The sequence below is a fragment of the Typopeltis vanoorti genome, chromosome 3 (genome assembly GCF_054136105.1).
Source record: "Typopeltis vanoorti isolate ZY-2024b chromosome 3, IOZ_Tvanoo_1.0, whole genome shotgun sequence".
Lineage (NCBI taxonomy): Eukaryota > Metazoa > Arthropoda > Arachnida > Uropygi > Thelyphonidae > Typopeltis > Typopeltis vanoorti.
In genome coordinates, this window is record NC_143551.1 from 18085531 (window position 1) to 18104113 (window position 18583).

An 18583-nucleotide genomic window follows, 5' to 3' on the forward strand; every position below is an offset into this window, starting at 1 on the left:
TCTTTCATTTAATAATTGGTCTAATTCTATTTCTTTATATGCTATTCCTCTTACATTCCAGTTTGCTATGTGTATTATATTTTGTCGTTTCCATTTTTGTTTTACCTTTTCCATTCCAGGATCATTTCCTATAGATTCAATCCAATTATCTTTTTCTGTCAGCTTACTAGTAAAATTATGTTCTCCATGTCAGGGGACTAGCCTGACGATGGAATAGTTCAGTGGTAGGGCTGCTACCTTAAGGCTTCTGAAATAGCCTTCTTCTTCCGAATTTAAACCCATAGGAGGAATAGGGTATATTGAAAGGGAAGAGAGTAGATTATAGAACTACAGTAAGGTTTATAGAGAGGGCATAGTTGTAAGGCCAGAAATGAAAAGACCCATGGCCTTCGAGTACTCTAATAGCATAGGGGTCATAAAATAAGAAGAGTTGGCTAATAAGGCCTTATAGAAAAGATTAAAGTAAGTGGATCTTCCTCAAAGTAGTAGAAGGAGAGGAGATAGATCCAGCTAGGGGTCCATGGGAGTGCCGCTTCCCTTACAATCAAGATGATTGCCCCTTATGGCCCTGTTGGTCCACGAGTCCTTATGTTTGGACCATCCCACCATATACACATGCGTGGGCGCACACACACACACACACATGGTGGGCTCCCCTATCTGCCACCCAGGGGATGCGCTCTCTAGGGGTTACAGGGTCCCCCGAGAGTCCCCCATACAGGAAGATGGTTTGGATAAATCTGGTGTCAGACAAGTATGTACATTATCCGCTGTGGTACTCATTATTTATGTGGATCACATTATGAAAGAAAGTGGTATTAAACCTGATATCAAAATTGTAGATGTTAATCTCAGCTCTTTACTTCATGCAGATGATGTTATACTTTTAAATAAATCAGTACAAGTATATGCGTGATTCCCTGATTAAACCGAATAACTGTTGTAATAGATTTGAAAACAAGACAAAGAAAATAGAGAGGAATACTGAAAATATCAACTGCATTGTGAATGGATAACCTATAGAACAAGTTACATATTTCAGCTCATTAGGCACAATTTTTAGTGAAGATGGTAAATTAAATATGGAAATAGACAACAGAATCAACAAAGCTGGTAAGGTAGGCAGCCAAATGAATAAATTTATATGGAATAAGTGAGAAATTAGTCAAAACCCTAAATTAGCTGTATACAAGACAGTGTTCAAACCAATTTTGACTTATCGATATGAGAGCTGAGTTATAAATAAAACATTTGACCAAAGACTAGAGACTGCAGATATGAGAGTCCTGAGAAAAATTAAGGGCACGAACAGATGGCATCAATGGCAATATCATATTAAAAACGGGGGTATTATGAATGAACTTGACATTGTTAGCAGCGTTAATCTCAAAACAAGTGTTCTCTGTCAGGTTGGCAGGAAAAAGACCCAGAGAAGATCAAGATATAGGTGGATTGATACAGCTTAAAAAGTGCAATGGAAGACATCCAGTTCCTGTTCGCAAGTTTCACATGAAATGATACTTCATGAATCATTACAGAGCTTGTGCATTTAATGCAAAGTGAATGAGCAATAAAACCAGCAAAATGTGATGTAACAAACCATGCAATTCGATCTTACAGACAGAAGAAAAAAAATTTATTTATATTTTAAAATATAAACATTGGAGCATAGAAAGCATTAAAATCAAAATGTTTCAATTATGTTTTACAAATATTAATTTTTATATAAATCTTTTAAAACAATCATCCCATTCTTCTCTTTTATACATATTATTATTATTATCACTGAGGACCTTTAGGGAGTCGAGAACAAATTAAGCGAGGATGTAGATTATCCATCAGATGTCATACCATCTCTTAAAATTATTCGCACTAGATGCATTTACTACTTCAAGAAACAAATTGTTTCACTCACTCTCATCCCTTTCTCAACTTTACATAAATTTAACTTTTGTGGATGCCCTGTTGTCCTCTCCACATCTTTCATATAATGAAGAATTTTATCAACCAATATTATATAACACCTTCTCAAAAGTTTATAGACCTCTATCATATCATTTTCTTTCTCCTATCTACCATAGTAGAAAGAAAGTGATATGATAGTGTCTGCAGCCCACATACTCTCAAATCTCTCCTTGTAAGCCACATTCCATAATCCGAGTATCATCTTTATTATTAATATTTAAGGAATTGACAGTGTATACTAGAAATATAAATTAAAACAACTTTAATATATACTTTCCAATATTTCGGCGACGTCACTTTGCCATCTTCATGGGAACTTACGATAAAGACACATGTACCCCCCCCCCCCCTTCACAAAAAAGATTACTCTAAATCCATGACCATTCCCTACATCCGAGGCATCTCGGAAAAAATCAACAAAATCCTAAAAAAACATGACTTGACCTCTTGTTACAGACCATATAGAAAATTGGCATCCCTTATCTGCTCCACTAAAGACCAGCCACTTCCCCTAATCCTACCTGGTGTATACTAGGTCCCTTCCAGCTGTAAATTGTCCTACTTTGGCCAAACAGGCAGGACAGCAAATATCAGAATCTCAGAACACAAGGACTACATCCGATTTCACTAGTACAGCCACTCTGGGCTTGCAGACCATGCTCTGGATACTCACGACAGAATAAGGTGGAAGAAAGCCACAGTAATACACTGTAGCAAGTTCAAATATGAAAGACTATTCATGGAATCAGCCTCAGCCCTTAGGAACATGCCAAACCTCAACAAATTTGGATGCATGAGACTGCCCGAAATTTGGGAAACATATCAGGAGAACTTCAGCCCAAAAACAACTAATATAGCCCACCGGGAGGGGGGGGGGGAACATCAGGACTTTAGGAAAACAGTAGCTTCCTAGCTTCATTTCTCATTTGAAGTTGTGTAGTACTTGCATGCACGTCTTTATCGTAAGTTCCCATGAAGGTGGCAACGTGACGTTGCCGAAATATTGGAAAGTATATATTAAAGTTTGTTTTAATTTATATTTCTAGTATACACTGTCAATTCCTTAAATATTAATAATCATGTTCAAAGCATATAAGCCTTTCTACAAGAATTAGTATCATCTTTATAACTCTTCTTTGCACCTTTTCCACAGCTTCTTTATCCCTCCAAACCCAGGAAACAAATCTGCACCCAGTAGTTCAGGCATGGTTGTATTCAAGCCTTGAAAGGGAAAAATGTCTTCCCTAACCTCACATGTCAATGCTTGTTTCAACATTATAATGTCATCTGCTTTTTATTTGCAAGTTTTGTAGTATGACCTTTAAACTTCAGTTTAAAGGTCATACTACAAATCCTCAGCCTCATGAATTTCTTGTATCTCATCATGCCAAAGTGAAAACTTACTCACATTGAACTGATAGTCATTATCGTTTGCTCACATTTCCAGCCTACTGAAGTCCTTCTGTAAGCAGTGTATATCGTTAGCATCTGATTACCCTGTCTAACAGTATTATGTGCATATATTTCTTTTATCCAAACTCAGCAGTAACATTATAAAACGTGAATGAACTGCTAAAACACTTCCCTTTAGTAAACTCATACTATTCTTTGCAAAGTACAGATTGTCTATAAACCTATTTCTGTATGTGAGTTCTTACCAACTTCTCTAAAATCTCCACATTAGAGATACTGATAGGTCAGTAGCTAGACATATCAGGTTTTGAACTACTCTCATGCATCATAACTACCATACATTCTTTCCACCCCTGTGGGATCTTTCCTGAGCTGAGACTCAAGTTCTACAAACATGTCAAGGGTCAAGCCATTTCAGCTGAACATTCCTTTGGCCCTACTGTTGAACTGATATCCAGGTTATGCAATAGTTCTTGAACCTCATTCTTATGAACTTCTATCTCTTCATTCGGTGTGGTGGTGGTAACAATGAGCACCAAGCTACATACACCTGGTTGATAAATCTCAGCAAAGTGAGCACTCATTATTTGAACAATCTCATCCACTTGTTAATCGTTGATTTTTCTTATAAACTATACTTCTATCATTCTCTTTTATGCCAACTAAGACTAAGATCTCTAATCTATCTCTCTGGGATCATTTCCTTTTTGAACTCTGACAAATTTGTTCGTTTAAGCTGTGCCAGTCAGAGTTCTAGGACAGAAGAATTCTTCCTCAGAGAAACCTCCCGGAGTTCTAGCGCTACCTAATCTTGTTAAAAGTTTAACGCATCTGTAGAAATCTTAGCATGAGTCATGGCCTTATTACTCTAAAATTCCCTTATCTTCCCCTCATGCATAGGTTCAAACTTTTATGAGTAGTAAAATTAGTCTCATGCTCAGGTTTACATTGCAAAACATGTTTATTAAGAATCTAATGAACTTACAAATAGGTTTAAACATATCAAAGGCATATCACATTATCATTATTAAATCAACTGACAAACAATGAAAGAACATGCTAATTAATAAACACACAACTCATATCCTTAGGTTAAATAAATAAATACACACTTAGCATAAAATGCATGTTCATAATTCCTAACTTCAATTGCCAACATAGGCCCCTCCACATTAATTAGGTCTCACACAAATCTTAAATCTTCAGACTACTAGTCCAATGGAACTAACAAAACACTAAGCACATTAATCACTCAAAAGTTCTCCAAATAATTGTCCATCTTCCTTTCTAACTAAATTCTCGTTCACTCTTTTCCTCTAAAGCTAATTGTTCATTGAATAAGAAATTTCTGTACGTTACCACCGCCATTTGAGGTTACCGTGTTCCTTTCATCCGTCCTTTGTCCTTAGATACCTTTCTGCTTCAGCGGGTCACGTTGTTCGTCACGTATAGCCATTTTCTGCATTCTGCTGGGCAGACGCTCATCTCGCTGGTCACTGTCGTTAGTCTGACCACTTTCCAAAGGGATCCTTCTGCTGTCTCATCCGGGTAAAAACCTTTACTGATGGCCCGAATTGGTGGAGTCGTCATCTCGCGTACAGCTCAACCGATACTAGTCAGTCAGCAACAGGGAAAGGCCTGCTGTTGGTCATCGTTGAGCTTCCTTCCACTGGTCAGCATCGTCACATATAGCCATTTTCTGCATTCTGCTGGGCAGACGCTCATCTCGCTGGTCACTGTCGTTAGCCTGACCACTTTCCAAAGGGATCCTTCTGCTGTCTCATCTGGGTAAAAACCTTTACCGATGGCCCGAATTGGTGGACGTTGTCATCTCGCGTACAGCTCGTCCGATACTAGTCAGTCAGCAACAGGGAAAGGACTGCCGTTGGTCATCATAGAGCTTCCTTCCACTGTTCAGCATCGTAGCTCTGAACAAGAACAGAAAAAAAATGGGGACTGAAACCCGCACGAACCTGCATTTATTCTCTTTCGGCGTGCCCTCTTTTGGTTACAGAAATTTCTGATGGTGCCTTCCTATTTGCCCTCACGTTATCACATCACAATTCTTCTCCTTGAAGAGCGCTCTTTTTGTAGAATGCGAGTTCGATTCGCTTTCCATGAATGTTTTTGCCTCGGCCGTTACGCTATTGTAGGTAACTCGCACGTAACCTTTGGACCTTTGTTAGCATTTTGACATATATTTTGCATAGAGCATATTTTAATCACTAATGCTTTTAAACAACAAAATTTCTATTTACACAGACAAAATTCCTCCACTTTTGTACTTCATTTTAAGGTAATTCAATTGTGTTCTCTTTTTACAATTTGCTTTCTTCACTAATAGTACAAGTATTTCTTGGTCAGTATTGTATTCCTGTTAAATCTTGAATGAATGATCCTTTTGATAAAAAGGTCCTCATTCAAGATCTAACATACTTCTTACACAAAAGGTACCATCTCATTCGCTAAAGTTATTCTTCCACATTCATTTTTAATTTTACTTGCAGCATAGTGATAAAATTCATTCAGGTTGTCTTTTGTCTGCACAGTCACTTTTTTTCTGCACAGTCACCAATTTAGCTTTTTGCACAATACTCATAACTTTTGTAGCATGCACTTTATATATTTCATAAGCTCTATCACTCTTATTCTCCCAATATTCTTTCCATATCATCATCTTATGGATCTCTTGCTTAATAAGATTGCACATCCATTTCACTCTCATCCTATTTGTTAATAAATTTAGTTTAATCCTTTATCCAAGTGTGTGCAAACAAAGTTTGCGCCTGAAAGTATCTTCAGGACTAGGGTAAAGTGGTACAACACCGGCGACTCCTTGCAAAGGTGGAGTAAGCTACCAACACTCCTATCTCAGTATCTCCCATAATGCAAAACACATCTCCTTGCAGATATGTACAATGTTATGCATTAAGGGAAGGGCCACTACCCAGACTAGTTTCGACCTTTAGTGAGGTCTCTTCAGTGGGAGCCAGGCCCAAGTGGAGATACCAAGGCCATCTCTTCCTATAGGAGCTGCCAAACGGAGTGCCACCTTTTTATTAAATTACTCTGGATTTGGAGAAAGATGTTGAAAGTTTATTTTTCACTTGGTCAGACTATAATAAATTTAGTTTAATCCTTTATCCAAGTGTGTGCAAACAAAGTTTGCACCTGAAAGTATCTTCAGGACTGGGGTAAAGTGGTACAACACCGGAGACTCCTTGCAAAGGTGGAGTAAGCTACCAACACTCCTATCTCAGTATCTCTCATAATGCAAAACGCATCTCCTTGTGGATATGTATAATGTTATGCATTAAGGGAAGGGCCACTACCTAGACTAGTTTCGACCTTTATTGAGGTCTCTTCAGTGGGAGCCAGGCCTAAGTGGAGATACCAAGGCAGAAGCATTAGCAAGGTCATCTCCTCCTATAGGAGCTGCCAAACGGTGTGCCACCTATAGGAGTAGATGACCCTGCTAATGCTTCTGCCTTGGTATTGTTGGTAGCTTACTCCACCTTTGCAAGGAGTCGCCGGTGTTGTACCACTTTACCCCAGTCCTGAAGATACTTTCAGGCGCAAACTTTGTTTGCACACACTTGGATAAAGGATTAAACTAAATTTATTACAGTCTGACCAAGTGAAAAATAAACTTTCAACACCCTATTTGTTCTTTAAACTCTAGAGACACATTTAGATAAATGCTTCATTTAAGAATCTTTTCAAAGTTTCCCAAACATTGCTAATATTATTCTCATTAAGTACCACTGGACTAAAGATAGTATTCTCCTGAGTCTGCTTTAATTTCCAGCGTTGTAGTTCAGAATGTAATCTGTCCTGCTTAGAATATCCACATAATTAGCTACTTTCCAGGACAGTATAGCATGATCACTGAGACAAACTGGTGGGGGAAAAATCTTAATTGAGACCCCATTTTGATGCTATGATCAAATCTATCACTCTTTGACCTCAAGTTCCTTCTTTCACATGCTGCTTGAGAAAATTGTTTCACAACAGTTCAATAAATTGTCCATCATTCTTATGAGATTTTTCTTCTATCCAGCCAATGTTTAGATAATTTAAGTCATCCATAATGATTAACTGCTTAACATCCATCAGTGTAATTTGGCAATGCATTTCCTCATCCCCAGAAGGATGAACCACCAGGTCTATAGCAACATCCCATCATATATTTTATCCTGTTAGCCTCAATTTCACATCAGACAGCCTCAAACTCAATGTATAGACACTATTATATTATTAGAGAAAATTCATCAAAACAGTTCATCCTATCAGAAATGATAGGATGAACAAAAACTCATCAAAGCATTGTTATAATGAAATTAAAGAATAAATTTCAGTCATTGTAAATACCTCATTTACTGCTCCAGAATATAGCATCCACAATTCTCCACGCAATTCATCTGGAATACCCCTCAAAACAAGTTCTTGTGCTTTGGATGTTCTATATGTACATATACCCCTTGAAAGAATAATTAAAATGAATGGAAGAGGTGCTTGAAAGTCACATTAACGCGCGCGCACACACACACACATATATATATAAAGAAAAAAGTATATTAATAAAATATTATTTCACTATGTAGATTAAGAGTTTAAGAGTAATAATTGAAAAGGCATGAAAGACTTGTAATTTTTCAAGATGGGTTTGTGAATTATTTTATGCCAGCAGCAATACAACAGCTTCAGGCCAAGAAGGCTCTCCTATTTGTCAGTGACATATCAGTTCATAAATTAGACCTTCGGTATTTCCCAGGATTCATAAAATTAAAATTTTCTGCTGAATAACCATCTCACTGATTCAACAAATGGATCATCATGCCATTACATACATTAAGATGATGCAGAATAAACTCATATTCAAACAATGTTTTATGGCAAACCAATGAAGTAGGCAAGCTGACATTAAAATAATTCTAGAGTTATAACACCAAAAATGCTATAGATATTACAATGTCTCCGGTGTTATGCCGATAAAGCAGCAGACAATGAGAGCTAAATATTATCAACAGCATGGAAAAAGTGGGCCCAAACTGTGTCCGGTTTTAAAGGGATTCAAATCCACTGAATAACAAACAAAAAGAAGCTGAGAAAATGGCACAGCTTGAAGCAAATCTTGGAACAGAGGTGCCCTCAGAGATGTGGAGTAGAAATCCTCAACATCAACAAAAAAGTTATATTAGAATTTGTATATATAAAGTCTACATGAGGCAAACATACTGAAGACACTATCTTCATACAATGACAAGGTATTTCAGGCTTCTTTGGGAAATGATTCTCATATTGAGCCACATGATTTATTATTATTAGTAGTAGTACATGACACCTCCAAGGAGTCCAAAGACTCATCAAGGGAGGGCACCCACTCCACAACTCTCCATCACTCAATATACCAACTACAGCAAACCTGTGGAAGTGATAGGTGGCATCAGTGAATAAATAATGTTAAATTTGTGCTCCCGCATTTTATCATAACTGCAAGTGTTTATTGTACAAAATAAGCAGCGAATGGAAAAGTAGCAGAAGGTACTAAGAAGCCGATTACTACAGCATGTGAACAATTTGTGTAAGGTCGTTAGTGATGGAAAATGTTTCAGCATCTCTGCCTGCAAGATCCATACAACTGGAGGAGGAAAGCCAGTTGGTGTTATGAACATTAAAATCTCCTTGGAGGACGATTCTGCTGTTAGGAGAGTGGGACAGGAGAAAATCAATTTTTAAGGAGAGGAAATTAAAGAGGAGTGGTTGATGGCATTAGGAGAGTGATAGAAACAGCAGATGAATTTGACTGAGTGGGGAAGGGATATTTTCAACCAAAAATTGTCAAAGTTGGGTGATTCTAGGTTAGGTGCTCTCTAGCAGGGTATGTCAGAGTGGATATATGCACAGATGGCCCTTGGGTCGAAAGGAGTTAAACCATGTGTAGTTTGGAAAATTGAAATGGATAGTGCTGGGGGGGGGTTGAGTTTCTGCTAAAAAGATAAAGTGGGGTTTGGTGGATTGCAGATGGTAGTGGACACTATTAATGTTGGAGTTGAGGCCACGGATGTTGGTGAAGTGGATATGCAAGGTTCTGTGAGGCATGTATTTGACCGCAAGGGTCTTGCACGTTTCCTACACACTGTCTACATACTGGTCTTCTTGGTGGCTACCAGTGGCATCACTTCATTTTTGCACTAGTTTGGCTTGTTTGCAGTCTATGATCCAACTGTTGTTCCCATTTTGACATTTTTCTTCAAGTTGTCATCTTTGTTTGCAAATGTTAAGTGAGGTTGAACATGTATGCGTGATTGAGGGCAAGTTTCCTTTAACGCCATTTTTAATTTGGATGCATTTATCGGTGTGTCACAGGTCCCTTTCAGGAGATGTGGAAAGTTCATTCCATCCTTTCTTTTGTTTATGGGTCTGAAATGATGGCATTTGACGATGTTTCTTGGATTGAAGTTGCATCTCCTGCTAATTTGCTGACGTCTTCTTTTAATGATTTACTGTTTTCCGTCGGAAAGTTCAGAATAACAGAATTGAGTCTCTTGTTTTCGGTCTCAATTGACTCATGTATCGTTGATGTCACAGAGTTTGTTAGTGGGCAAGGGTGCACAACATGACATAGTCTCCACTTTTCCCATGAGCTCCAAAGATGACACACTGTCAAAATGGCTCACACCCCGTTACTCCCACCCCAAATCTTGTTCCATCGCATTTTATCCTTCTCCTTACACAAAAAATTTCTATTTTTCACCTTCCCTCCCAAAGAATTCTCAGCCCACCCTTAAAACTCAGGTTCTAAAATTCACATACTCCTCACCTCACACGCAATTTTCCCACATCTTTCTATGTGTACATTTCCCAACCCCTTCCTTTCAGTCATATTTCAGCAGTAATACAAATGTATGTCCATATGCCAGATACCACTGAATAAGAAGACAACCAGGAACATCCTAGAAAGGTATGGCCACGAAGAATGATATATTCCCATATATTCTTCATGTATCTGTCTTTAAAACATCAATAATGCCCTAAAAATTGAGTAAAAAGCCAATGACATTATTAAAATATTAAAATATCTGTCATTCCTTTTTTTGTCTCATAATGTGTATTTTGCAGTTCTCATGAATCTCATTTCACTTGTTTTTATTCTTTATTGTTTATAAATTATCATCTAGCCAAGAAACTAGCATCAACACTCAAGGATTTGGTAATTATTCCCCTTTATATATATTAAAAACACACAACACTTCCTAAACAAAATTAAGGACATCATACTTGAAAAAAAAGCAATTTATTAGTCAATTTTTATGTCTCTGCCCTTTTCAGAAATGTCCTAATCAACACAATTCTTATTTTACATGACAAATTCTCACCCAATATCACAGTGCTCTTTGCCCATGTACTACAATCAGACTATTTTGTGTGGCAAAATACTTTTTACTTGCAAAATGAAGGCACAGCCATGGGTTTACCCCCCCCCCCAATTCTAACTTTTACATGGAAGCTTCTGAGCAACGTATGACCAGATAATGAAAACATCATCAACATATCTTTGGGTTTTAAAGTAAAGAAATTAAGACCCATGGCTGCTAGACATTACACACCTTCCTCTCCTATCTAAACAAACAACACAAATGCATACAATTCACAAGTGAAATTGAAAGCCAGAACACACTTCCTTTTCTTGATACACTTATCACGTCTTCCTTCCGGCAGTCTTTCCTTCACTGTATACCAGTCTACACACACACACAGGCTAATAGATAGAAGGGGCTACCCAAAAATAACTGGAATCTGAACTTGGTGCACACGCATTTTCTAGTTATGGATAATGCCTAGGCATGATGAGTGTGCAGTTTTCCATGCCAGTCTGGCATGTGGTGCATCCTGTGTGAAATGGTTTGTTGTTCTGGCTGCTTTTTTGTTAGTGCTTACAAGCAAGTTTGGCAGCTTTGTGACAGATGACCACAAGGAAAAGAGACAGAGTGCATGAAATTTTGTTTTCTTTTGGGTAAAACTGCACTTGAAACTGTAAGTGACAATCATCATTATCAAATTCCTGACATGCACCCTGAAGGGATGTATACAGGATATGATAGTACTACATGAAAAATTTACATAATTACTAACTTCCTATCTATGATTTTATTCCAAATCAATTTGTTACCTGCAAGACTCCAACATTATCAGATCTTCGTTTTTCTGTCTTCCATTGCACTTTTTTAAGCAGTATCAATCCACCTATATCTTGGTCTTCTCTGGGTCTTTTTCCTGCCAACCTGGCAGAAAACACTTGTTTTGAGATTACCACTGCTAACACATTCCTGGATGCTAACAATGTCAAGTTCTTTATTAATATCCTTGTTTTTAATATGATACCGTCATTGATGCCATCTGTTCATGCCCCTAATTTTTCTCAGGACTCTCATATCTGTAGTCTCTAGTCTTTGGTAACGAGTTTTATTTCTAACTCAGCTCTCAGATCCATAAGTTAAAAACTTCTCTCTTATTCCATATAAATTTATTCAATTGACTTCCTACCATACCAGCTTTGCTGATTCTGTTGTCTACTTCCATATTTAATTTACCATCTTCACTAAAAAATTGTGCCTAAGGCGCTGAACTATTTAACTTGTTTTATAGGTTCTCCATTCACAATGCAATTGATATTTTCAGTATTCTTGTCTATTTTCATTATCTTTTCTTGTTTCCAAATCTATTACAACAGTTATTCAGTTTAGTCAGGAAATCATGCAGACTTGTACTGGATTTATTTAAAAGTATAACATCATCTGCATAAAATAAAGAGCTGAGATTAACATCAAAATTTTGATATCATGTTTAATACCACTTTCCTTCATAATGTGATCCACATAGATAATGTACATACTTGTCTGACACCAGATTTATCCAAACCATCTTCCTGTATTTCCTTCAATTCTAACTGCTGACTTACAACTCAAATAAAGGCAAAGTATTGCTTGATATATTGCCCCATCGACATCATACAACTGTAGTGTTTTGAATAGCTTCTCTCTTGGCAACATGAAATATGCCTTTTCCAGATCTACAAAACTTAAATACAGAGCTTTGTTATATTTCATTTCTTAACTATTTGTTGTAAAGTGAAAATCTGATCCTGATAGCCTCTATTTGGCCTGAATCCAGCTTGTTCTTCATCAAACTTCCCTTCCACAATCATTCTCAACTGTTTCTCCTCACTCAAGTATACTTGAATAAATCTTACCAGGACCACTCAGTAGAGAATTATCTCTGTAATTCTCACATCCAGTTTTTTTTATTATTATTATTATTACGTCACACCTCCAGAGAGTCCAAATACTCATCGAGGGAGGGCACATACTCTACAACTCTGTCTCTATCCACTCAATCCACCAACTACAACTAACCACAACTACCATCATCATCTACACCAACGCCACCTACCGCCACCCCCCTACACAACCACCACCAATATTTTCACAGACAATCACATTATCAGTGATGATCTGCAATTATTTTATTTCCCTTTTTAAATAATGGTACTATGAGAGCTCTATTCCAATCATCGGGAATTCGTCCCTCTGTTCAGGACTACTGAACTATGCAGTCCAGCCATTTGAACACTTGTTCATACTTGAACATTTCTGGTTGAATATCATCTATTCCTGCTGCCTTTCCATATTTCAGACTTTTGATGGCTTTTTCTACTTCAAGTATGGGTATGAATTCCTGACTGCATACCTGTTGAGTATTTTTTACCACTGTGCTATGACTGCTTGTTTCATTTAACAATTTTTGAAGTAATTACTCCATACTTCAAGGATATCTGTTTATCCAGTTTTCATTTCACCTTTATCATCTCTAATTCTTTTTACAGCACTCTTTCTTCCAATTCTGAGCTTTTAAGCAACTTCTAGAATATATTTTGTCACCGCCTTGATATTCATCTTCTATGTTCTTACCAAAGTCTTCCCATGACTTCTGTTTAGCTTAGTTTTACACAATATTTAGCTTTCTTACATTTGTCCCTGCATTCTCTAAGAGCACAAGCTGACTTATTTGCCAGGAACTTTTGATATGCATTTTTCTTTTCCTACAGTGCCTCCTTAACTTCCTGTGTCCATCATGAAGTTCTGATTTTTCTATCCTTGCAGACAACCTCACCACATGCCTCTCTGGCTGAACCAATCAATGTTTTCTTCAGGGCTTGCCAGTGAATCTCCAAGGTTGGGTTGCTGTTCTCAAATTTTATTAAATTCATGGCTGAATTGCAACTTAAAATGATCTATTATGATATCTCATTCTTCACTACTAGTATTATGTTCTGTTAATCTGCATAGTAAAATCAGATATCATTAAAGTCCTCTGTTTTCTTTCTTACAAGAAATTTATATTTTTCATATTATCAAAAATTCTCAAAAAATCATATTATCTCTAAAGTCTCAAAAAATTCCTCCACTTCTACCTTTGTAGAACATTCTGTGGGACCATAGGCACAAATAAGCCTCACTGTCCAGTTACCCCCTTTCTGATTCTTGTCCATGTCACTCTAATTGATATTGCTTGCCACTCTAGAAGATTAGCCTCATATTTAGTGTTGAATACTATAGCTACTACTTCTTTTCCCCTGATTGTCATTGCCTGAATATAACATTTTGTATTTATTGCTCAGAAAGATCTCACCAGTTTTTGTCTTTTTTGTTTCAGTTGCCCTTATTATGTCAATCTGGTACGTATCCACTTCCTCAGCTAGCTCCATTTCTTTGCCATTTAGACTTCTTATGTTGATAGTACTGATCTTGAACTCTGGTGATGTTGAGTTGTGGTAAGTTTTAGGATTTGTCTCAGTAGCTGACATTTCGCTGTTTGCCCTGGTTACCTGGCGAAAGCAACGGGGGGGCCTTGTTTAACCGGGCGATACCCCAGCCAGCATGGATTTCTGTCATGTTGCACCATCATTTGAAATTTTGGTTTAAGCAAAGCTAAATCCCAAATTGCCAGTCCATTCTCATTCGTTCACTATCCAGGTATATAGCTAACAGGGTGCATCATGAGAAGGTGATGATTGGACATTAGGTCAAAAGCCCTGATCGGTTCTTCTCATTCCTTTAAAGGCAATGTGGAGGTCTCCTCTCAGTTATACAGTTTTGACCCTTGAGCATTGTAGGTGACAATGAGTAGGTGAAATAATTTAAACTGTAATAGACAAATGATCTGAAGTCCTATTTGGCACCCTCTGATGTTGAAAAAAAAGTATTACAGTTGAGTAGGTCTTGATGTCAAAATGAGTCTCTCTCGAAGTTTTGGAAGATTAATGTAACCACACTTAAGGTTAGGAGATTGCTTCTTAGCCATTGCTGACTCTAAAAATAGTCTTTCTGACCTGTATCAACTTCTATATAGCATAATGGTTTACTTCCAACTAATCCTGTATGACGGGATGCCCACAGCATTATCTGTCAGTCCTGACTATAATAATGGTAGTGAATGTATTTATGTTCTCCAAGGCAGATGTTAACAGATCATCCTGTTTGTCCATAGTAAGCTAAGTCACATGGAACCTCATACACTCCAGGTTATGCTAGAGGATGGAGTTTGTCCTTAGGAGAGTGGATCGAAGTTGCTAATTTGACATATAATTTGAATGTGATGTCAAGGTTATATTTTAGTAGTATTTTGAATATCTTCTCAGGGGTACCTCACATATATGAAAAGGAATAGCAGTGTTTTGTTCTTGTATGTTTTGGGAGGAAGTTGAGGGGGGGGGGTGTAGTATTTTATCAATTTTGTGGGAGCTGTAGCCACTGGCCAAGAAAGTATGGTAAAGATAGTTGAGTTCTGTGAAAACAGCTGCATCATTAAAATAAATAGCCCTAGCTTTTTGTGAGTAAGTAAGTATTTTAGAATTCCATACTGTTGGGCTGGATGATGATATGAATGTTTATAGAAATATCTTCCTGTTTGTGCCAGATTTATACAAACGAAAAAAATAGTGAACTATCTGTAATGCAAGTGACTAATGTGTTAAGAAAAGATAAACAGTTATTTGATTCTTTTTCTGTTGTGAAGTGAATTTTGAGGTCTTGGCTGTTAAGGTAAGTTACAAAAGAATTCAAAGCATCTTACTCCTGGGGCCAAATGGCAAACACATCATCAACGAAGCGTAACCACACTAAGGAATTGAAAGTAAAGTATTCCATGTAAAAATTAGCTTGGGGGGCATTGTAGTATCATTAAGCTATTTGTAGATTTCTTTTTTTTTTCTTGCTAAGTAAAGTAACTTGAATACATAGTAAATTTGAATAAGTCAAAGATATTAAGAGGGAAGGTAGACTATTAAATCAAGAGTGTCTGTTAGTGGTACATAAGTAAATAAGGAAGGGAAGTGAGGAATCTTTAAGGATGTGATTTGAAATGGACAGAATTTTTTATAACATTAGAGGATTACTAGTGGTGGCGGGAGGGGGGCAATTCTCATAGCCTGATGTATATGAAGGAGGAAATCGAGTTTGATTCAAATATGAATTCCAAGAACTATGCTTCTGCAATTAATGTTTTTCCTAGTCTGAGTTCTGGGTCAGGATGAAGACCACATCTGCAGCAAAAATGCACACCAACTGTCTTCTGTTGTGAAAAATCTGAACCAATTTGCAGTGCCCATTTGAAAGATCATCAAAGGCTTACTGCAGCCATCTTTCTAAACCCTCATTGCATGAAAGAGTGAAAGAGGGATGGTAAAATCAACCTTCTCGGGCATTACTTATAGTTGGAGGAAGTTATATGGTTATCAAGGTTAACTTCATTGCAAAAAACATGATACTTAAAACTGAACCTTGTGGGAATTCCTCCCTTTGCATATACAGTTCTGGAGCATTTCCCACTTGGAGTTGGCAGATTCAGTTAGATAAAAAGTTTGTAATAAAAAGAGAGAGATTTCCTTTCACGACCAAAATTGTGTGGGTCTTTCAGTATTCCAAATCTCCAAGCAGTGTTGTATGCTTTTTTGATATCAAAGAAAACTGATACTACTAAGGATTTGCATTTCAAGAAGACATCTCTAATGAGCACTTTCAGAAGAAACAGATGATTGGCTCAAAAGATATATTTCGCTGATTACACCACTTTTTTATTATTATTATTATTATTCAGTTATATAAAACACTGAAATAATAGTTCCCGACAAGTTTCGTAAATCGTAGGATTTACATCTTCAGGGGGTAAATAGTATATCTTAAAAGTTTAAACAAGAGAATTAATAAATACAAATCATAACCGTCTGGCTATTCATAAAATTCAAATAACAGTTGATGGAGAATTAAACCTTGATTTTTATTGCATTGGGTTGGGTTTTTTAGCATATTAGCAGCTTCTTTAAATTTTCTTATATAACTGTTGTTTTCTATGTATGACATCGTCGTTTTTTGCCAGAGTACATCGTGTCCAGTGGAAGTGGTATGGAAAGCAAGACCTGTTTTTTGTTCTCTTTTGTATTGTACGTCTTTTTGGTGTTCAGCCACGCGTATTTCTCCAGATCTTTCTGTCTGTCCTACATAGCAAATCCCGCAAGAGCAATGGATTTTGTAGACTCCTGGTTTTTTTGAGGATGGTGAGGTGGTTTTGGCGGATGTAGGAATCTTGAGATTTTTTCCATAGGAAAAGATGATTGGCTGTTGAATGATATTTATGGAAGCAAAACTGTGTTCTAGAGGGGGGGAAAAAGAAAAAGGCTGTTTCTCTTCAAAAACCATAAAAGATGAGAATTAATTAGTTTTTTCAGAATCCCACAAGCCATTGATTGGAGCAACTGGTCAATAGTTTATAAGTGATTTTGGATCTTCCCTGGCTTAGGAAAGGCAATAATAATAGCCTTTTGCCAGGTATCCAGAAATATGCTCTCACAGAAAATTCTGTTGTAAAGGTACAACAAGTGATCCATAGATGATGGCAACACATATTCAACCATTTCATAGTAGATGTATATTCCAACAGCAGTTGTGCAACATGTAAGCAAAGAAGCATTTAATTTCTTCTTTTGTGAACAGCCTATTGCATTCTTAAGTACTATATGAAGAAAATAGAATTTATTGTTTTTCTGCTTTGCATTTTTCGACAAGGAACTCGGAGAGGAACATAAGAAGATGTTGATGATATTTTAACAAAAATCTTTCAGAGTTTTGGTGTTGTAAGTGTTGCTGATGCAATAATTATGTAACCATTATGTACTAGGATAGAGAACTGGCGTATCTGTCTTTCATTTTCCAGAGTCTGTTCCAGATTTCTTTAATGTTGGCTGTTCTTGTTATGGAAGATGTGTATTGGATCCAGAATTCTTATTGGCTCTGATGACAGATCTGTCTAGATCAGGCTCAAACACATTTGAAGCAATCAGGATTGTATTCTTCTGGGATTATTTGGCTGCTGGGCAATTGTCATTACACCATGGCTTAGAAAAACATGGCAACCGACTATATGTTTTAGGAATTGCAATTGTGGCAGCTTGTATAGTACAGTGTTACATGATTCACTGCATTGTTGACAGGAGAGGAATTGACCATCCATCATATTATCGAATTTTGGTAATAAGGAAAAGGTGGAACAGTCAGTTTGTTCAATTTTCCACTGTGATATCCATGATGTAGTACATGGTTGCCCATACAGAAAAGTGGATATTGCAGGAAAATGATCACTCCCAAACAGGATGGTAGTGAATGTTTGAGTAAGGATATAGAAGGTGTTACTTTACATGTTTAAGAGGGGAAAGATTATTGCTGTTCAGCATACACTCAAGAACTCTCTTCTTCTAGTGTTTGTGTTGACACTATATCATAGTGTGTTCTGTCTGTTTAAATCTCACATTAAAAGTAAGGGAAATGGTTACTGCAATATGGCATCCTCAAAGTCATCTTGATAAATATCTGTGGCAAGAGGAAGGTAAATGCATCATATTATTAGAGTTCCAAATAAGAGTCGGATGGTGACTGCTTCTATACTGACATTAAATGGAACTTGCTGGAAGAGTATGATTGCTCACAAGGATGATGACTTCTTTGTGGGTAGGTCAAGCCCTTGTCCTGTCTTTACAAATGATGGTAACATTTTGTAGTGTCAGATCATCACTCAACTTCGTGTATGTTTCCTGCAGGCAGAAGTATATTCATTTATACTTTTGAGAGAGAGCCTTGCTGTTCTTCTGGGG

The 18583-nt window shown here is 37.1% G+C and overlaps 1 protein-coding gene across 2 annotated transcripts in view; it reads right to left on the reverse strand.

Annotated features, from left to right (window-relative positions):
• Window positions 1-18583, reverse strand: part of Tbc1d8-9 (TBC1 domain family member 8/9) — a 571393-nt gene that overhangs the window by 295444 nt on the left and 257366 nt on the right. For both annotated transcript variants that reach the window (XM_090415485.1, XM_090415484.1), the window contains exon 15: window positions 7750-7858. In XM_090415485.1, the coding sequence (XP_090271611.1) occupies window positions 7750-7858 (109 nt within the window). The remainder of the gene's footprint in view (window positions 1-7749; window positions 7859-18583) is intronic.